This window comes from Eucyclogobius newberryi, unplaced genomic scaffold (genome assembly GCF_026437365.1).
Source record: "Eucyclogobius newberryi isolate DKJ021-1_F unplaced genomic scaffold, fEucNew1.0.hap1 SCAF_87, whole genome shotgun sequence".
Taxonomy (NCBI): domain Eukaryota; kingdom Metazoa; phylum Chordata; class Actinopteri; order Gobiiformes; family Gobiidae; genus Eucyclogobius; species Eucyclogobius newberryi.
The window spans coordinates 60058-80869 of record NW_027316529.1 but is presented as its reverse complement, the minus strand read 5'-3'; the positions used below and the strand labels follow the sequence as shown (position 1 = coordinate 80869).

Sequence of the window (20812 nt, the reverse complement as noted above, 5' to 3'; positions counted from 1 at the left end):
TAGTTTGGACATGCCTGGTTTAGGGGGATCAAGGGTCAAATCATTGGCATTGAGCAGAGAAAACATCTGCAGAGAAGAAAATAATTTATCAGATCTGAACCCCAGAGAGTGTGTTTGGGACGAGCTGGAGAAGGCTCAGTGTGATAAATGTAATAAATCTGTAAATGTTGCAGCGTATTAAAACTATGCCACAGCAAATACGAGTCAAAGCTAAAGGTGCTAATACCAAGTTGGACATGCAGTGTATTTAGTGACACTTTTATGCAAGGCAAGTTTATTTGTGTCGTACATTTCACACACAAGGCAATTCAAGTGCTTCACAACAGGAAAAATGCATCAAAATCACACAAACATGACATAAATCACAAAACAAGTTTAAGACATAAAAAAAAGAGAATCCTTTCAGTCACAAGCACAGCAATAAAACCATTTTTATCTCAGATTTGAACATTGTCAGAGTAGAACTGTCTCACAAACAGAGCTGTTTTCTCCTTTTATTTTCTGGACATTTCCTTTTAATTCCTGGAATGATAAATAACATTTGCATGTAGAGAGGAAGCAAATGAATTGCAATTATAGCTCTTCTCTCATCTTGATATTTTTTGTACTATGTGGCCTTTTTTGTGTTGTTGTCCTGTGCAGTGGTCCCATCGGCCCAGACTGAATGTCTCCCAATGAGACAATTAAAGAAACCATGACCTTAAGGTGCAGCAGAAGCAGGAGGTGCAGGAGGCTTAAGAGGAGGAGCAGGAGGAGCAAGAGGAGGAGGAGCACGAGGGGCAATAGGCACAGGAGAAGGAGAAGCAAGAGGAGCAGGAGGAGGAGGAGCAGGAGGAGGAGCAGGAGGAGCACTGCACTCATGTTTAATCTCTGTGTCCAGTGTTGTCGTGGCTTTGCAGCCTTGTCTTCTGTGTTAAAAGTGCTTTGAATGAGCTCCAGCTAAAGCTATGATGAAGTTGGACTGAAGTCGACGCCTGAGAAACTGAGAGTCTTATTCAAACACACAAGAAAGAAAGAAACACGTCTTTGAAATAATCACTTCACCGTTTACAAAAAGGCAACAAACTAAATTGATAAAGTCCAGGTTTCAGGGGCGCTCTGAGCAGCCTGGAGCTCCGGCCTCAGAGCTCCGGCCTCAGAGGTCTGGTGTCTGCAGGGAGGAGCTCCCCTTCATCGTGGCATGGGGTCATTGTGAATGGATTACATCGTTCCTCTGGCACAAACAAAGGTGAGTGGGGGCACTCCCGAAGGTCCTGCAGGGGCTGCACAGAATTATTGTTACCATCTGTACCTTCAGAACCCACAATGCAATATGCTTAAAGATGCCACAACAGCCAACTTTATTCACAAGAAGACCAATGTTTCTAAGATTATTTCCTTATCTTCATTTACAGGTTTCAGGCAAATGATTCCTTCTTGATTTGAAGGATTTCAAACTGTATTCTGATTTGGATATAGATGGATACAACATAATGCAACATACAGTATTCCTAGAACGAAAAAAGATAAGCCACATTTTTAAATACTTTTTTGATGGCGATGATTACATAATACTTTCTTACATAATGCAGTCGAATCTAGGAAATAATGCGTTGTGGCGGTAACAACTTTACTTGTATTATTTTGTTTTATTAAGGTGAAAAGTGTATTACATGTTGGACTATTGACTACATGTTATTACACACTGAGGCTGCACATGAGCCAGGCTAAGACTCAGGGACACAACTACTTCAACGTTCATAAACTTGGATGTGTTACTTTAACTGTCCTGGTTCTGGATTGGGAGCATCTGTAGTTTAGAGTGGATGGGTGCTTGAAAGAGCATACAGACCATAGGCGTGGAGTCTTTGGTACACAGGAGGTGACAGATGGCTTTGTGGTACACGACTGCAACAACCACGAGTGCCACAGTCAGCACCAAAGCCCCAAACAAAGGCACTGCAGTCACCCAAGGAGCAGAGGGCACTATGGGGACACATGAGGACATCAGCATGGACAATCCTCACAAGAGACGCACATTCTGTTCAATGCATTTAAATGAGCAACTGATCCATTCATTTTGGTCTGAAGGTTAGACTTGGTTCTAATGTGCTGACAGTGTTGCAAAAGAGAGCGATGTAGCTCCATGTCAGGGCCTGTGTGTGGAGCTACATGTTTACTTGAGGACAGTTGGACAAACGGGTGTGAGGATGTGAGAGGTATAGACTTACCACCTGCAGTGCTCTCACACACCAGCTCACTCGCCTCAGCAGGATGCCGGTTCCTCCCAGAATCCACCTGGATCTGGACTTGGACGCAATACTCAGTCCATGGTTCCATCCCACTGAGAACGACCCGGTTCTGCTGCACCAGCACATGTGAGGCCTGTACACGCAGGGGAACCTTCGTTACCTTTGGTCCTGGCTTTGGACAGAGATATAGCCATGAGTAGTTTGAGTCAAGCTCAATTCTTTGTTGCTCCAGCTGGAGCTTTTCTCAGGATCTCTGACTGTGAATGTTTGCGGCTTTAGACTAACTTTAATAGTTTAAAAACATATTTTAAAAAGTCAGATTTTCAGAGGTTGAACCGACACCTTAACGTGGTGGAGGGGTTTGAGTGCCCAAATGATCCCGGGAGCTATGTTGTCCGGGGCTTCATGCCCCTGGTAGGGTCTCCCAAGGCAAACAGGTCCTAGGTGACGGGTCAGACAAAGATCGGTTCAGAAGCCTCTTATGACGACGACACGAACAAGGCCGTTTACGTCGCCCGGATCGGCGTCACCGGGGCCCCATCCTGGAGCCAGGCCTGGGATGGGTGCTCCATGGCGAGCGCCTGGTGGCCGGGTCTTACCCCACGGGGCCCGGCCAGGCACAGCCCGAAAGAGCGACGTGGGGCCGCCCTCCCGTGGGCCCACCACCCGCAGGAGGATCCATAAGGGGCCGGTGCAGAGAGATCTGGGCGGCAGTCGACGGCAGGGGCCTCGGCGACCAGATCTCCAGACACAGAGACTAACTCTGGGGACATGGAATGTCACCTCGCTGGGGGGAGGAGCCTGAGCTTGTGCGGGAGGTTGAGCGATACCGACTAGATATAGTCGGCCTCACCTCCACGCACAGTTTGGGCTCTGGAACCCATCTCCTCGAGAGGGGCTGGACGCTCCACTTCTCTGGTGTTGCCTGCGGGGAGAGGCGGCGGGCTGGTGTGGGCGGGGCTGGTGTGGGCTTATAGCCCCTCAGCTCAGCCGCCACGTGTTGGAGTTTACCCCGGTGAACGAGAGGGTCGCGTCCCTCCGCCTTCGGGTGGGGGACAGGTCTCTCACTGTTGTGGCGGCCTACGGGCCGAACAGCAGTGCAGAGTACCCGGCCTTCTTGGAGTCCTTGGGAGGGGTACTGGACAGTGCACCGACCGGGGACTCCGTTGTTCTACTGGGGGACTTCAACGCCCACGTGGGCAATGACAGTGACACCTGGAGAGGGGTGATCGGGAAGAACGGCTTCCCCGATCTGAACCCGAGCGGTGTTCAGTTATTGGACTTCTGTGCTAGCCACGGATTGTCCATAACGAACACCATGTTCAAGCACAAGGTCCATCAGTGCACATGGCACCAGGACACCCTAGGCCGGAGGTCAATGATCGACTTTGTTGTCGTGTCATCAGACCTCCGGCCGCGTGTCTTGGACACTCGGGTGAAGAGAGGGGCAGAGTTGTCAACCGATCACCACCTGGTGGTGAGTTGGATCCGCTGGCGGAGGAGGAAGCCGGACAGACTTGGCAGACCCAAGCGCATTGTGAGGGTCTGTTGGGAACGTCTAGTGGAGCCCTCTGTCAGTAGGGTATTCAACTCGCACCTCCGGGAGAGCTTCTCCCATGTCCCGGGGGAGGTTGGGGACATTGAGTCCGAGTGGACCATGTTCTCCGCCTCCATTGTTGATGCGGCTGCTCGGAGTTGTGGTCGCAAGGTCTCCGGTGCCTGTCGTGGCGGCAACCCCGGAACCCGGTGGTGGACACCGGAAGTAAGGGATGCCGTCAGACTGAAGAAGGAGGCCTATCAGGCCACTCTGGCTTGTAGGTCTCCGGAGGTCATCGACGGGTATCGGCAGGCCAAGCGAGCCGCGGCTCGTGCTGTCGCAGAGGCAAAAACCCGGGCCTGGGAGGAGTTCGGGGAGGCCATGGAGGAGGACTATCGGTCGGCACCAAAGAAATTCTGGCAAACCGTCCGGCGCCTCAGGAGGGGGAAGCAGTGTCTCACCAACACCGTTTACGGTGCGGGTGGAGGCCTGCTGACCTCAACTGGGGATGTCGTCGGACGGTGGAAGGAATACTTTGAGGATCTCCTTAATCCCTCAGTCACGTCTTCCGAAGAGGAAGTAGAGACTGGGGACTCAGAGGCTGGCTCATCCATCACCCAAGCTGAAGTCACTGAGGTTGTTCGCAAACTCCTCGGTGGCTCCGGGGGTGGATGAGATCCGCCCTGAGTACCTAAAGTATCTGGATGTTGTAGGACTGTCTTGGTTGACACGTCTCTGCAACATCGCGTGGCGTTCGAGGACCGTGCCTCTGGACTGGCAGACCGGGGTGGTGGTCCCTCTGTTCAAGAAGGGGGACCGGAGGGTGTGTTCCAACTACAGAGGGATCACACTCCTCAGCCTCCCGGGTAAGGTCTATTCCAAGGTACTGGAGACGAGAATCCGACCGATAGTCGAACCTCGGATTCAGGAGGAGCAGAGTGGTTTTCGTCCTGGTTGTGGAACACTGGACCAGCTCTATACCCTCCATCGGGTGCTCGAGGGCTCATGGGAGTTTGCCCAACCAGTCCACATGTGCTTTGTGGATCTGGAGAAGGCTTTCGACCGTGTCCCTCGGGGTGTCCTTTGGGGGGTGCTCCGGGAGTACGGGGTCCGGGGCCCTTTGCTCAGGGCTGTCCGGTCCCTGTATGACCGGAGCAGGAGCTGTGTTCGCATTGCCGGCAGTAAGTCAGACCTGTTCCCAGTGCATGTTGGACTCCGCCAGGGCTGCCCTTTGTCACCGGTTCTGTTCATAATTTTTATGGACAGAATTTCTAGGCGCAGTCAGGGGTCGGAGGGTGTCCGGTTTGGGGACCACAGGATCTCATCTCTGCTGTTTGCAGACGATGTTGTCCTGATGGCTCCATCAAACCCGGACCTGCAACATGCACTGGGACGGTTTGCAGCAGAGTGTGAAGCGGCTGGGATGAGAATCAGCACCTCCAAATCCGAGGCCATGGTTCTCGACCGGAAAAAGGTGGCTTGCCCTCTCCAGGTGGGTGGGGTGTCCTTGCCCCAAGTGGAGGAGTTCAAGTATCTCGGGGTCTTGTTCACGAGTGAGGGAAGGATGGAGCGTGAGATCGACAGTCGGATCGGTGCAGCGGCTGCAGTGATGCAGTCGCTGCATCGGACCGTTGTGGTGAAGAGGGAGCTGAGCCGAAAGGCAAAGCTCTCTATTTACCGGCCGGTCTACGTTCTGACCTCACCTATGGTCATGAGCTTTGGGTAGTGACCGAAAGAACAAGATCGCGGATACAAGCGGTCGAAATGAGTTTCCTCCGCCGTGTGGCTGGGCGCTCCCTTAGAGATAAGGTGAGGAGCTCGGCCACACGGGGGGAGCTCGGAGTAGAGCCGCTGCTCCTCCACGTCGAGAGGAGCCAGCTGAGGTGGCTCGGGCATCTGTTTCGGATGCCTCCTGGGCGCCTCCCTCGGGAGGTGTTTCAGGCATGTCCCACCGGGAAGAGGCCCCGGGGAAGACCCAGGACACGCTGGAGAGACTATGTCTCTCGGCTGGCCTGGGAACGCCTCGGGATCCCCCCGGAGGAGTTAGAGGAAGTGTCTGGGGAGAAGGAAGTCTGGGAGTCCCTGCTCAGACTGCTGCCCCCGCGACCCGGCCCCGGATAAAGCGGCAGAAGATGGATGGATGGATGGATGGATGCAGTATAAGGACTTCAGAGCTTTAACCCATTCTGAGTCCAAGACCAAGTCCTCCAGCTTGAATCTCAAGTCATAAGTCTTATGTTCATGTGGAGTCACAAGTCTCATACATGACATCCAGACTGTCCTGGGGGTCTGTCCTGGGGGTCTGTCCTGGAGGTCTGTCCTGGAGGTCTGTCCTGGGGGTCTGTCCTGGGGGTCTGTCCTGGGGGTCTGTCCTGGAGGTCTGTCCTGGGGGTCTGTCCTGGGGGTCTGTCCTGGGGGTCTGTCCTGGAGGTCTGTCCTGGAGGTCTGTCCTGGGGGTCTGTCCTGGGGGTCTGTCCTGGGGGTCTGTCCTGGGGGTCTGTCCTGGGGGTCTGTCCTGGAGGTCTGTCCTGGAGGTCTGTCCTGGAGGTCTGTCCTGGAGGTCTGTCCTGGGGGTCTGTCCTGGAGGTCTGTCCTGGGGGTCTGTCCTGGGGGTCTGTCCTGGAGGTCTGTCCTGGGGGTCTGTCCTGGGGGTCTGTCCTGGGGGTCTGTTATGTCCTGGGGGTCTGTTATGTCCTGGGGGTCTGTCCTGGGGGTCTGTCCTGGGGGTCTGTCCTGGGGGTCTGTCCTGGGGGTCTGTCCTGGGGGTCAGGAGTTGCTCTGGTTTGGGTCAGTCCTGAGGAGACTTACCTGCTGTGCCCGTCCTCTGGGCCAGTAGCTGACGTTGTACTTTACATGGCCAAAAACACGTGCTATGGAGGACACTTTGAACTCTGGGGCCGTCACGGTCACCTCTATCCCTGCTCCCATAGAAACAAGAGCCACAGTCGGGGGGCCGATCACAGCTGGGGGGCCACACACAACAATGTCAACCATGTCTTTGCTTCTGTAAAGTCTAATTGCATTTTTGTCCATCTTAAAAGAGTGCATTCATGACATGACGTGAGATTTGGGGCTTATATCACTTATGAACTGCTGAATTTGAAATACATGACAAAATAGAACATTCACATAGGTATGAATTAGGACAGCACATTTGTCACGTGAGTGAGAATGTAATTTTTTCCATTTTGTGGAATCATTTCAGTCCAGTCCTGGATATGCTGGATGTTTTTGTGGCAGGAGTTTTAGCTCTGAAATCCAGTGGGATGGTGATCTCACTTCTGAACAGTCCAATAAACATGGTCATAGTTTGTCTTCTTGCTGCCACAGTTTCTCCAACAGTTAGAATTCCCTTGTGGACAATGGTACTTTGACATGGTGTTATGGAAAAACGTTTTCTCACAAAATTCTCTCCAAACATGTGACGTTCTCCACTGGGACGTACTATATTTTCCCGTTCTTTGACAGTCAAAATAAATTACCATCTCTTTCCCATTTATTTAGTAGAGTGGCTGTCCAAATTGTGAATACGAATTTAGATATTATTCCCCTTGAAAGTTCTGCTTTATATGCCTTAATAACTCAGGTTACAGAGGTTGTGGCTTTTTGGTAATAACTCCTCATTTATAAATATCTATAAAAGTACTGTTTTTCTAAGGGATTCTTCATTTACTCTTTTCAATCTTCTTTGCATCAGTTTTCTCACAATTTAAAGACACAGAAAACAAAAGCATGGCATTCAATTAAATAAAACAAAAATGACAGCACAACAGAAGAGTCCCATCTTATACAAAGTCTTTCAAATATGTACAGTTCCAAATAAAGCTCAAATGTTAAATTTTCAATTTATCGAATATCAGTTATAATTTGTGTCCAGTTCTTAACTCAGGACTTGACCCAGTTTGAGTCATCCATTTTTCCTAATGGCCTTCTTCCCTGCAGCCTGTATGTGCCAAAGGTCCATTCACTGTGTCCATGGCTGGGGTTCAAGTGGGATGATATCAAAGACAGTATTTATTGTCTGTATTTATTGATCTCAGGCCAATAATTGTGAGCATCAGGACAGTCCCAAAATGTGGTACTGGTGGGCCTCCCGACTGCCACAGGTTCTCCAGCAGAGGACTGACCTTCTGAATAGTGAGCACTTTGACATGGTGTTATGAGGAAATGTGTAACATTTTTCCAACAATCTCCTCCACTGAGATGTAAACGCACTTTCCCACTCCTCATCTGCCAAAACAAGTTACCTTCTTTTTCCAATTTGTTTTTGATATATATTTGTGACAAAATTATTAATTAATTTATATATGTCTGCAGCTATTTTATGTAGGATTCGATTTGGTCAAATCGGGCTGCGCCACGCTCTGCTCTCATTTCAGCTCTCATAAGGGCCGACAGCTGTAAAGATATCTCCTTTCCTCCTTCCAACAGGGGCAAGCCTAAAGGCCTCACATCAGGAACAGAGCTTGGTTTAGCCATGGGGTTTGGACCCTCGGCAATCGCACCGGGTCAGTTAACTATGATAGCCTCGTTAACTTTGAGTCATTGGATCTAGCCGTGAGCCGTCAGCTTGGATTGTTTGGCTCTCATAGCGTTACCAGTCTGTTTTCCGTGTGATTTCTAAGGCAAATTTCGGCAGCAGCGGAGCGAGTGTGTGTCTCTAGAGCAGGGGTGCCCACACATTCCAGGGGTCTCGCTACGTACATTCAGGGATGGCGCCCCCGCCATCACTTACATGATAAATCAAAATGGCCTGCCATCCGTTTTGACATGGGGAGAAAATAAACCATCCCTAAAACCCGGCACGGGTGCCTGCGCAGCCAGCGCGGCCAGCGCGGGGATCGGGGCGCTAGCGCGGGGGCAAGCGGGGTTAGCGCGGGGAAGGCGCAGCAACCAATCAAGAGATTACGCTGCCTTCGCACTACCCGGAGGGAGGACCAAAACAAACCCAAACCGCATGAGGTTTCGGCCAATCACAGAAGACGTGAGATTCTCAGCACGTGTCCTGCTTCTGTCATTCTGACATGTCTAAGGTCTAAACGCAGGATATTGACAATTACAGGTTTTGAAACATTAGATTCTCACTCTCTCATCCTCTTGAGACTGTCTCAATGTGGTCGTCTCACAAGTTCACACTGTGAGACGAGGTTCTCCACTTTAGGGAGAATAAAGACAAGGAATTCCCTGTGAACAAAGATGCTGGAGAACCTGATGCTCCAGGAACTGAAGGTCCAAATAACCCTGATGGTCCTGACTCTGAGTCTGTGTCCAATGGATGAAAAGGACAAGAAGAGTTGATGTGTCCAAATGACGTTTACATTATTGTGTATTATACAGTGTCCATTAGTAATACATTTAAATGACTGTGTATTTGTGTTTATTTATCATTTCCTTTCAGTTTTGGGAAAACAATATTCAAATGTCTTGGTGTTTAGACTTATACAACATGTAATAGTGTGTTTAGACTTATACAACATGTAATAGTGTTTAGACTTATACACATGTAATAGTGTGTTTAGACTTATACACCATGTAATAGTATGTTTAGACTTATACACATGTAATAGTGTGTTTAGACTTATACACCATGTAATAGTGTGTTTAGACTTATACACCATGTAATAGTGTGTTTAGACTTATACACCATGTAATAGTGTGTTTAGACTTATACACCATGTAATAGTGTGTTTAGACTTATACACATGTAATAGTGTGTTTAGACTTATACACCATGTAATAGTATGTTTAGACTTATACACATGTAATAGTGTGTTTAGACTTATACACCATGTAATAGTATGTTTAGACTTATACACATGTAATAGTGTGTTTAGACTTATACACCATGTAATAGTATGTTTAGACTTATACACCATGTAATAGTATGTTTAGACTTATACACCATGTAATAGTATGTTTAGACTTATACACCATGTAATAGTGTGTTTAGACTTATACACCATGTAATAGTGTGTTTAGACTTATACACATGTAATAGTGTGTTTAGACTTATACACCATGTAATAGTATGTTTAGACTTATACACATGTAATAGTGTGTTTAGACTTATACACATGTAATAGTGTGTTTAGACTTATACACATGTAATAGTGTGTTTAGACTTATACACATGTAATAGTGTGTTTAGACTTATACACATGTAATAGTGTGTTTAGACTTATACACATGTAATAGTGTGTTTAGACTTATACACCATGTAATAGTATGTTTAGACTTATACACCATGTAATAGTGTGTTTAGACTTATACACCATGTAATAGTGTGTTTAGACTTATACACATGTAATAGTGTGTTTAGACTTATACACATGTAATAGTATGTTTAGACTTATACACATGTAATAGTGTGTTTAGACTTATACACCATGTAATAGTGTGTTTAGACTTATACACATGTAATAGTGTGTTTAGACTTATACACATGTAATAGTGTGTTTAGACTTATACACATGTAATAGTATGTTTAGACTTATACACATGTAATAGTGTGTTTAGACTTATACACATGTAATAGTATGTTTAGACTTATACACATGTAATAGTGTGTTTAGACTTATACACCATGTAATAGTGTGTTTAGACTTATACACCATGTAATAGTGTGTTTATGGTGCGTGTACCTTTGGAAATAATTAAAGTACATTAAACCATCCTTTGGGAGGAAAATACAACCCCGTATGAGGCATATTTACCATCCCTTTAAAAAATCCTGGGGAGAGCACTGATTTCCACACTACTCTAAATCTATCTATCTAAATCTATTTGATTGTATAATTTAGTTTTATTTTTTATTGTCAGTATTAAACAGGTTTTATTTTTGTTTAACCATAATTATGCTATAGAAACACAATATAAGCTTTCATTAATAGTCTAATATTGTTTATCATAAACAAATGTGCAAGATAAAAAGAAGAGAGAAAATCTACTGTTTAACTCGACCATTTAATACAACTGAGTATTTTGTAAATAAAATATACTGACCACATCTACACTAATGATGAAGGTTGAGCTTAAGTGACACTTCCTCTCTCCTCCTTCCTCTGCGTCACACAGAGTGCACTTCAGTGGGATCGACCCTCACTGCCTCTGAGATCGACCGGTCGATCGCAATCGACGTATTGCGCGCCCCTGGTCTAGAGCGACGTCCAAAAGATTTTTTTAAACATATCAAAGCTTTTCCTTTAATTTTCTTTTACAACCTGCTAGAATATATTTATTCCTTTTGTTATCCAGACTTGAACTCTCCTTGGTCCTAAGCCAACAAGTTTAAGTATGTTTTGATAAGCTCCTTACAAATGACTTAACTATTTTTCATCTGCCAGTAAGGCCTGTACAGGAACCTCTGGTATCACATTACTCTCAATATTCCAGTACGCTTCATATTCTGGGTCACACAAGTACAACAATGCTCTGATTTTAGCTGAAATAAAAGATTGTTTTTAGCCAAAGTAAAGCCCAACCTCCTTGATTGATGTATTCCATTCACCAAACCGCCAGTTTGAGATGGAAATTGGGAGTCTAGAATAGATAGAGAAATCTGGGCAAAGCATTCATAGTTTCATTCCTTTGACTTCAAGTTTGAAGAGAGGATTTTTTGCCGATTTGAGACACTCTGGTCACCAAAAATCCCCTATTCAACCTTTGAGTCTGTAATAAGAGTCCATATTTCAAGGTATTTTTTCATAGAAAAGTCAGCTAAATTGTTGACACCTAAATGTCTAAGAGATTCTGTTTACCATTTAAATGGATAAGTCTTTCTTAAGGTAAAAGTCACATTGGGTATGGAAGTTTCTGGAACATCATCTGCATAGCAGGCAATTTTTTGTTCACTCCCATCAATTGTAACACAGTAATTGTTTTTGATTGCTTTGTATTTGGAACCAATGGCTCAATGTATTAGACAAACAGGACGGGGGACCAGGCACAGCCCTGCCTCACCCCTCTTTCCAGAGTCAGAGGACCTCTTAGGTGACTGTGTATTTTAATTCTAAGAGCCCCAGTTTTTTAAATAATTAATTTGTCTATTTGAAATTTAGCACTTATATAAAATAAATATCTGCAGCTAACAGAATCAAAAGCCAAAATTGGTGTTCAATGTTGTTCAAATGGGTCTCTTGTAAATATATAATATCTAATCTTTCTTTTCTCATTTTTGTTCAAATTGTTTGTTGATTGGGTTCAAAATGCCCTTAACATTAAAGGAGGCCACCTGTAAAACTTCCAATGCCATTGGATTGATCTTAGGAGAAGAACACTCGTTGCCTTTGTACTGGAGATCTCATTTGACGTGGTGGTATAGAAACCTCATGATCAGGCCTCGTGGTTTATCAGCTGCAGGTCTTTTCTGGCCCAGGTGATAAGCTCTTTCTATTGTGATGAAGTCATTCCTGAGCTAATTTCGGGCTCAGGAATGACTTAATTTTCTTCTCCTTCCGGGAGCCCCACAAGTCTGATATTGTTCCTGCGAGATCTGACTCCAAATCCAGGATCTTACTTTTCATATTATTGACTTCTTGCCGTAGTTGTCTCCTCTTGAATTCCTCATAGACACTGCGAAACGTCGCTTGTTGCTGACGACTGTAAAGAATATCTTGGGCGAAGAACACGCTCTTGCCTTTGGGCTGGAGGCTTCTTTTGACTTTTGCAGCCTTCATGATGCGCTCTTTCTCATGGTAGTTACAAGTCCAGACTCTTGCTCTTCATAGTCTCGCTCTCTTGCCTGGGGAATCCACACCGGGGACGGGGCTCGTTATTATTAGCATAGTTAGCTTGTGGAAGAGTCCGTATTCCAACAAGGTTATAGTTGAGCTCCTGAAGCATTACCAGCATATATTTACTCACCTCTCACAGCTTCTTGCTACTCGTTTTGTGGGTGAAAGGAGATTTTAAAGGCAAATGTCAGCAGCACGGCACAGTGGTGCATCTAGTCTGTGCCACACGCAGAAGTTTGCCGTTTCACATTTCACATTAGTTATTTTTGCTGAAGTAAAGAATGTGATGTTACATGAACAACAGATAAACTAGAAACTAGCACTGACTGTCTCTGTCCATGGTGAGTGGCAGGCTGTAGACCCAATCTGATGCCTCATTTTCAGACAGCACCCGAACTGATGCATTGTACTCGCCGAACTCCATAATATTGAGTCCAAGGTCTGGATCTGAAAGTTCACAGAGAAGGGCCGAAGTGTTGACACAGGCTGGTCTGACCAAGTCACGATCAAAACCCACACTGGAAAAGACAGAGTCAAAAATTACTCTTTTTTTGCAAAAAAAAATCCCACGGTGATTTGGAATTTGGAGCCATAATAAAAGCGAAGCACCCTCAAGGAAACTGAAGCAGGCAGTGATGTTACAGCAGTGCTGGCCTGTAAGCCATAATTACAAAAAATGTATGCATGTTTGTCTATACCTTTTATGAGAAATGTGCTGTGAAATGCGTCCGTAATTGTTGATTTAAGTATGATTAAATTATAATTACACACAAAAGTACAGAAAAAAATGTCCTTGAATTATTTTTCAATTCTCTAAAACACAGGCTGAAATATATAAGAGCAGGCCTACTGTTTGGGCTGTGAAATTATTCAAATTAATGATTGTTGCTCTATTCTATTAACTTACGCTCCCGACGCGCTGCGTCCAACGCTCAAAACTCAAGACGCGCGTCCACATAGACTTTGAATGTAAACTGGACATTTAGACGCAGCAGAGGCGGAGCCAGACATTCTAAACATCCGGAGCTCAGCCCAAAAAGAAAGAGAAGGGATTAATTCAGACCGATATTATGTGGTATAAATTATTTGAACATTTGTGCTTTTTGCACTGCTCCTTCTGATATGATTTTAGTTCAGCAGACGCCTTCCCCAGTGAGCCGTTTGTCCTGTAGTTTCTCTGCTTTAGCTTTGGAGATGAATAAAACCTCTGAGCCACTGCTACAACCACAATGAATTCATGGTTTGAATCATGTGCTGTTGTTGTCTATTCTACGTTAGGTCAACTTTGTTTTGCAGAACATGGTCTGAATGCATATCTTTCCACTCCATCTTATTTATGCCTCACACTTTTTATAAAATGTGGGTTAAATGATGAGCTTTTGTCAGCTCCGTGGTCAGTTCGAATGGCGTGCTGTCTGAAGTATAGACCACGCACTTGCTACACGCCCGCCCACTTTCTACATGCAGCCAATCATTCACCAGTTCAACAAAAATAACCAACGAGACAACGGGAAAAGAGAACAAGCATCCAATCAGAGATGGAGAAGCATTTCAGACGGACAGCCAGAGCAGCCAATCAGAGCTGAGAGCAGAGACAGTGCAGAGGAGGCTCCGCCTCAGCTCTGCACAAATGACACGTTTTAACATGAAACTTCTGCTGTTGAATTGAAAGCTCTGTAATAAACAGCACAGACTGTGCAATCTATGACTTTAAAACATTTAAACATGAAAAGAACGAGATGAATAATTTTAGATCATTGTAGATCTCAATCCCGGGTCACCTGCACCCCAAACCATCATTTTACCTGCTGAGCTAAAGGCTTCAGATATAGTATTTGCTGCATTTCATGGTTAAATGAATACACATCTGTAGTGACCTTATTTAATCATATAGAGATTTTGGTATTTTCTGTAAATTACAGCATTCCCCTTTTTTAACCGTTCCCATCCACCTATTTTCACCCTGTGCACAATGGTTGGACCCAAAGGGCATTGCTTCTTAAAAGAGGATCTTACGTTCCACATGTGAGTGTGATGCATCATTAGAAAGCTTAGGCCTTCTAGTTTCTGCAGATGTGCACATGAACACTGTCAGGGCTTCAGAACTCACACTACAGAGGCCCAAACATAAACAAAACATCCTTTTTTAGTCTCGCCTGAATATTGTCAATTTGTAATGGTCCTGAGCATGACATACTTCATTGTGTGCATATGCTGTTCACTGTACATGATGTTTATCTTGTTGACAACAACTGTGTAAAGTTTCAGATCTCTAGGAACAGGCATTTTGGTGCTGTTGACCTTTTTGTATCAAAAAGTATATTTGGAACAAGTGATCCAAATATGTGCCAACTGTGCCAAACTGTTTTATTACAATTTTAGCTCCTCTATGATCATAAAACATACATTTTGATGTTTTGTAGGCCACTAATACTTATTGTAACTGCTAAAAACAATGTATGTGAAAATGTGTAAATATGAGTTTACCCATGAATTTCCCATATAGAGGTGGGGAAAAAAAAAGACAAAATTAATATTTTTATTTTTGTATTGGTATAATAATAAATATATCTAACAAAATGCGCGTCCAAAAGGCTAATAAAATCAGAAAACGTGAAGCGTAAAATCTAGTCGCCTCCTGCCCAAAAATCTAGGCTCTGACAGCTTTACACAAGAGGATACAGACGATTCTGTGTGAATAAGGCCTTTGTCCCACCCACCATTCTAAAGCTATTCTTATTGGCTAGAGTAATATGTCAATCAAAGTCTTCTACGTCACCACTAGCATTAGCTAAGGGCTAAAAACAAGATGGATGCGCGCGTCGGAAGCGGCACTTTTTTTTTTGCGGAGGCTGTAGCAAACAAACCCGTGGACAGAAAAATTGGTGGATGGTCTCATTCTGTAGGTAACAGTCTGAAGAAAAGATCAATGCCAAACACCATCTTATAAGTCAAACAGGTAATTTGTTATGGACGGAGAAATGCGCCAGACGAGCCTTAATCCTGAATATTTTCACAGAAGAAAACTTTGTTTACTTGACAATATCTCGAAATCGGAAAACTTCAGGAACAATACAAGTGGATATTGTTTTTCAATGGATTCTTACGGACACAGTGAGCAGCAGAATGTACAGAATTAAAGCCGTTTCGTCCATCATAAACAGCAAACAGGACATGCGTTTGTAAAAGTTGAGACTTTCTCACAAAATATGGGTAATTGCTTCTTGGGGCGAATTATTCAATGTAAATCAATGACATATTCGTTTTGTTGAGAAAATAAGCTTTAAAATGATGTATAACTTGCATATATTTGCAACTTGAATATTTGAGATATGGAAAATGCGCGCCGGCGCGCAGGTGGATGGTAAACAGGTAAACAGGTTATGACTCAAAAACATCCGGGCTTGAGCCCCCTAAGCCACCCCCCGCTCCGCCCCTGCACGGCAGTATGAACGCAGACTTGTTTATTTGAAGCAGTATTTTAATGATGGCGATACCTAAAATATGGGAGGAAGTTGGGTTTTAGGGCCATTTTGAGTTCACTTTATGCGTACATATTGTCATCTATATGTACGCAGGGAGAAGTCTTCTTCTACAGTGTGTCAAACGCTTGTGCTTCATCCAGTAAAAAATCAACATATTAGCTGCACCATTGTATGGGCCGCAGGGTTCAAAGCGTGGGGGAAAAGTAGCAGCTAAAAGCCTGAAAATAGAGTCACATGTGTATCTACTATAAAGTGCACAGACACCAGACAAAAGAATGTTCTAATGAAGAGCACAGGATCCACTCACTGCAGCTTTGTGGAGTACAAAATCTGACCAGAGACATTTTCTGGAGGTTTCCACCTCAGATACAGATCCATGTTGTGAGACGTCAGGCGGACGTTCCTGGGAGGAAGGATCCCTGAAGCCAGAGCTGGAACCACAAGAGAGAGAGCGAGCGCTTAATACAGATGCGTCATTAAAACTAAGTCCAGGCCACAGGCTCCTCATGTTTTACACGTTCAAGTTTTGATTTACTGTGTCTCAAAGTCAAACTCTCAAAAGAACACGTGGAAGAAGAAGAAGAAGAAGAAGAAGAAGAAGAAGAAGAAGAAGAAGAAGAAGAAGAAGAAGAAGAAGAAGAAGAAGAAGAAGAAGAAGAAGAAGAAGAAGAAGAAGAAGAAGAAGAAGAAGAAGAAGAAGAAGAAGAAGAAGAAGAAGAAGAAGAAGAAGAAGAAGAAGAAGAAGAAGAAGAAGAAGAAGAAGAAGAAGAAGAAGAAGAAGAAGAAGAAGAAGAAGAAGAAGAAGAAGAAGAAGAAGAAGAAGAAGAAGAAGAAGAAGAAGAAGAAGAAGAAGAAGAAGAAGAAGAAGAAGAAGAAGAAGAAGAAGAAGAAGAAGAAGAAGAAGAAGAAGAAGAAGAAGAAGAAGAAGAAGAAGAAGAAGAAGAAGAAGAAGAAGAAGAAGAAGAAGAAGAAGAAGAAGAAGAAGAAGAAGAAGAAGAAGAACCAGAACCGCATGGGGCGGGAGACGCCCTGGACATTCAGACACTAATCAGGTACTCATCAGCAATGAGGGAGCTGCAGCCAGCTTGTATGGGTGTATGAGATCGTGTTTTGAAGTGGGACTGGTTTAAATGAATAACTGGATGAGTGATTGTATTAATATACTTGAAATATGTACCATATATTTATTGTATTTTATTGCCATTTTTGACATGAACCTGGTCTGGTGCATTCTGGGAATAGCCAGAATCGTAATTAATAAACTTCAAAACTAGTGCACTGGAGTCGTGTTACTGCCCCCACATGGACGAGATCATCAGAATGAAATAACCTTCATGGGCATAAATAACACACACTATTAGTTATAGAATAATGAACAGTCCAATTCAAACTTCAGAAGAAGCAAGAAGTCAACTAGGCTCTGATTGGCTAAACCATTGGATGTAATGGATGAATCCAACATTCAACCAAACATCCCGATCATCAGTATTCAGAGTCATTTCTTTAACAATAGATTGAATTAAAACCACTTCATTTTGCCTCTAAAATAGTCACAATTAATTAACAATTATATTGTGAATTATATAGTTATAAACCTAAAAGAGCAAGTGAAAGTACAGGCCAGAAACGAGTCTGTCTACATGACGAGTCTGTCTCCATGACGAGTCTGTCTCCATGACGAGTCTGTCTACATGACGAGTCTGACGAGTCTGTCTACATGACGAGTCTACATGACGAGTCTGTCTCCATGACGAGTCTGTCTACATGACGAGTCTACATGACAAGTCTGACGAGTCTGTCTCCATGACGAGTCTGTCTACATGACGAGTCTACATGACGAGTCTGTCTCCATGACGAGTCTGTCTACATGACGAGTCTACATGACAAGTCTGACGAGTCTGTCTCCATGACGAGTCTGTCTACATGACGAGTCTACATGACAAGTCTGACGAGTCTGTCTACATGACGAGTCTACATGACGAGTCTGTCTCCATGACGAGTCTGTCTACATGACGAGTCTACATGACAAGTCTGACGAGTCTGTCTCCATGACGAGTCTGTCTACATGACGAGTCTACATGACAAGTCTGACGAGTCTGTCTACATGACGAGTCTACTTGACGAGTCTGTCTACATGACGAGTCTACATGACGAGTCTGACGAGTCTGTCTACATGACGAGTCTACATGACGAGTCTGTCTCCATGACGAGTCTGACGAGTCTGTCTACATGACGAGTCTACATGACGAGTCTGTCTCCATGACGAGTCTGTCTACATGACGAGTCTGTCTCCATGACGAGTCTGTCTACATGACGAGTCTACTTGACGAGTCTGTCTCCATGACGAGTCCGAGTCTGTCTACATGACGAGTCTGTCTCCATGACGAGTCTGTCTCCATGACGAGTCCGAGTCTGTCTACATGACGAGTCTGTCTCCATGACGAGTCCGAGTCTGTCTACATGACGAGTCTGTCTCCATGACGAGTCCGAGTCTGTCTACATGACGAGTCTGTCTCCATGACGAGTCTGTGTCTGTCTCCATGACAGTCTCCGTGACGAGTTCAGTTTCACTCACGTGGTTTAGTCGTTGGTCAGTTAATGGAAGAAGAACTTCTAAAGAAGACAACAAAGTCTGAAGAATAAAGTCTGATGCATAAAACAGTTGTCCAAACTCACCTGTGACGCTCACGAGCGCCATGAAGCAGCAGCAGCGCGGCAGAGACATTGTCCCCGAGCAACAGCGCTTCTTCCGGGAGCAGCGGGGAATCCCGCAGACACGTCCGCTTCACGGCGGAGGACTCACGGAGGACACACGGCGGAGGACACACGGCGGACTCACGGCGGAGGACACACGGAGGACACGCGGCGGACTCACGGCGGAGGACACGCGGCGGACTCACGGCGGAGGACACGCGGCGGACTCACGGCGGAGGACACGCGGCGGACTCACGGCGGAGGACACGCGGCGGACTCACGGCGGAGGACACGCGGCGGACTCACGGAGGACACACGGAGGACATACGGCGGAGGACACACGGAGGACACACGGCGGCGGCTTGAAAGAGCCATTCATTCCGGTGCAGAAGTGACACCGGTGTAGCGGGATGTTTGGAGCTAGTTTAACTGAGCTGTTGTTTGGGGGCGTGTCTTAGCTAAGATCACGTGGTCTGTTTCCTGATTACAGGAAAGTGAAAAAGCAACAAACACAAGTAAAACAATACATTATAATAATGACACAAGCCTCTTTTCAAACTAAGTCTGATCATATTTTTGTCCATATGTCAATGTCCAGATGAAACAACTGAATATTTTTCTACAATGGAACGCTCCAGGACGAGTGAGGGACACGCCCATGTGTCTATGTCTATTATAATGTAATAAAGGGTTTAATGCCTAATCTATTTCCTTGTGAGGGCTTTTTTCATGCTGCCAAAAGTTATACACCAAATATATTCATTTCTTGTGTCCATGGCAGGAGTTTAAGGGACGCAAAGTTACAGTCTGCAGTGTATAGTTTACTTCAGTCACATATTTGTACAACAGGACAGTCCCAGAACACGTGACAGTGGTTTGCCTCCTGGTGGCGCTGTTTCTCCAACTGTTGCATTTCCCTGTGAATAATGAGACCTTTGACCTCGAGTTATGGAAAAACGTGACACAGTTCAACACTCACAACATGTGACTTTGAGATGTCCAACACTTTCCACTCTGTGTCTGTCGAAACAAGATCACCTTTTCTTTCCCATTTGTTTTTATTATATTTATTAGAGCAGTTGCATTGATATCATTTCGATATTATTCCCCTTGGAAGTTTTAATGTATAAACCTTGATAAAAACATCAGCCGTAGGGTTACAATGGTCATTACGTTGTGTAATGTCGTGGTTATAGTATTTCCTGAGCAAGATCACAGTAAGTACACGTCTGGAGCAGCAATGACCCCTAATGACCTCTGGAGGGCGCTCAGGCTTCAGCTCAGTGGTTTCCCACACGGTCCTCATCAAAGGCCTTGGACCCATCTGTGACAGGCCCGACAGCACCTGTCATTGCCCCTGCCCTCTGAGCTGCCCTGGGTCCCCCCTGCAACATCTACTCTACTCCCCCTCTCCACCCGCCCCCAGGGGCCTTTTCAGCCATCTTGAATGTCTGATCAAATCAGGCTTGAAGACTCACGCCCAATACAGCAAGATCAAGAGTTATTTAAACTCTTCCCCTTTCACCTTGTATCTCCCCCCTCGCCTTTCACCTGGTATCTCCCCCCTAACCTTTCACCTGGTATCTCCCCCCTAACCTTTCATCTGGTATCTCCCCCTCGCCTTTCACCTGGTATCTCCCCCCTCGCCTTTCACCTGGTATCTCCCCCCTCGCCTTTCACCTGGTATCTCCCCCCTAACCTTTCATCTGGTATCTCCCCCTCGCCTTTCACCTGGTATCCCCCCTCACCTGTCACCTGGTATCTCCCCCCTCACCTGTCACATGGTATCCCCCCTCACCTTTCACCTGGTATCCCCCCTCGCCTGTCACCTGGTATCTCCCCCCTCGCCTGTCACATGGTATCTCCCCCTCGCCTGTCACATGGTATCTCCCCCTCGCCTTTCACCTGGTATCTCCCCCCTCTCCTTTCACCTGGTATCTCCCCCCTCGCCTGTCACATGGTATCTCCCCCCTCGCCTTTCACCTGGTATCCCCCTCTCCTTTCACCTGGTATCTCCCCCCTCGCGTGTCACATGGTATCTCCCCCCTCGCCTGTCACATGGTATCTCCCCCCTCGCCTTTCACCTGGTATCTCCCCCCTCACCTTTCACCTGGTATCTCCCCCCTCGCCTTT

General features: G+C 45.6%; 1 protein-coding gene across 1 annotated transcript; it reads right to left on the bottom strand.

The window, feature by feature from the left end:
* Positions 1–348: 348 nt before the first annotated feature.
* LOC140353053 (interleukin-10 receptor subunit beta-like) lies at positions 349–18749 on the bottom strand. Its single transcript, XM_072437793.1, has 7 exons — positions 18662–18749; positions 16293–16416; positions 12828–13018; positions 6577–6731; positions 2211–2364; positions 1832–1965; positions 349–1262 (listed from the first exon to the last, which is right to left on the bottom strand). Exons 1-7 carry the CDS (start codon positions 18708–18710, stop codon positions 1122–1124), a joined length of 948 nt encoding a protein of 315 aa, XP_072293894.1. The 5' UTR covers positions 18711–18749; the 3' UTR covers positions 349–1121.
* Between the last annotated feature and the right edge of the window lie 2063 nt (positions 18750–20812).

What these genes read in the sequence shown, in the direction of transcription:
- LOC140353053 (XM_072437793.1), bottom strand. Translation starts at nt 18,710, where the DNA reads ATGTCTCTGCCGCGCTGCTGCTGCTTCATGGCGCTCGTGAGCGTCACA. An exon ending in GGCGCTCGTGAGCGTCACAG is followed by an intron (nt 16,417 to 18,661) that starts GTGAGTTTGGAC and finishes TTGTGGTTCCAG; the next exon opens with CTCTGGCTTCAGGGATCCTT. An exon ending in ACTCACCATGGACAGAGACA is followed by an intron (nt 6,732 to 12,827) that starts GTCAGTGCTAGT and finishes GTGGCCCCCCAG; the next exon opens with CTGTGATCGGCCCCCCGACT.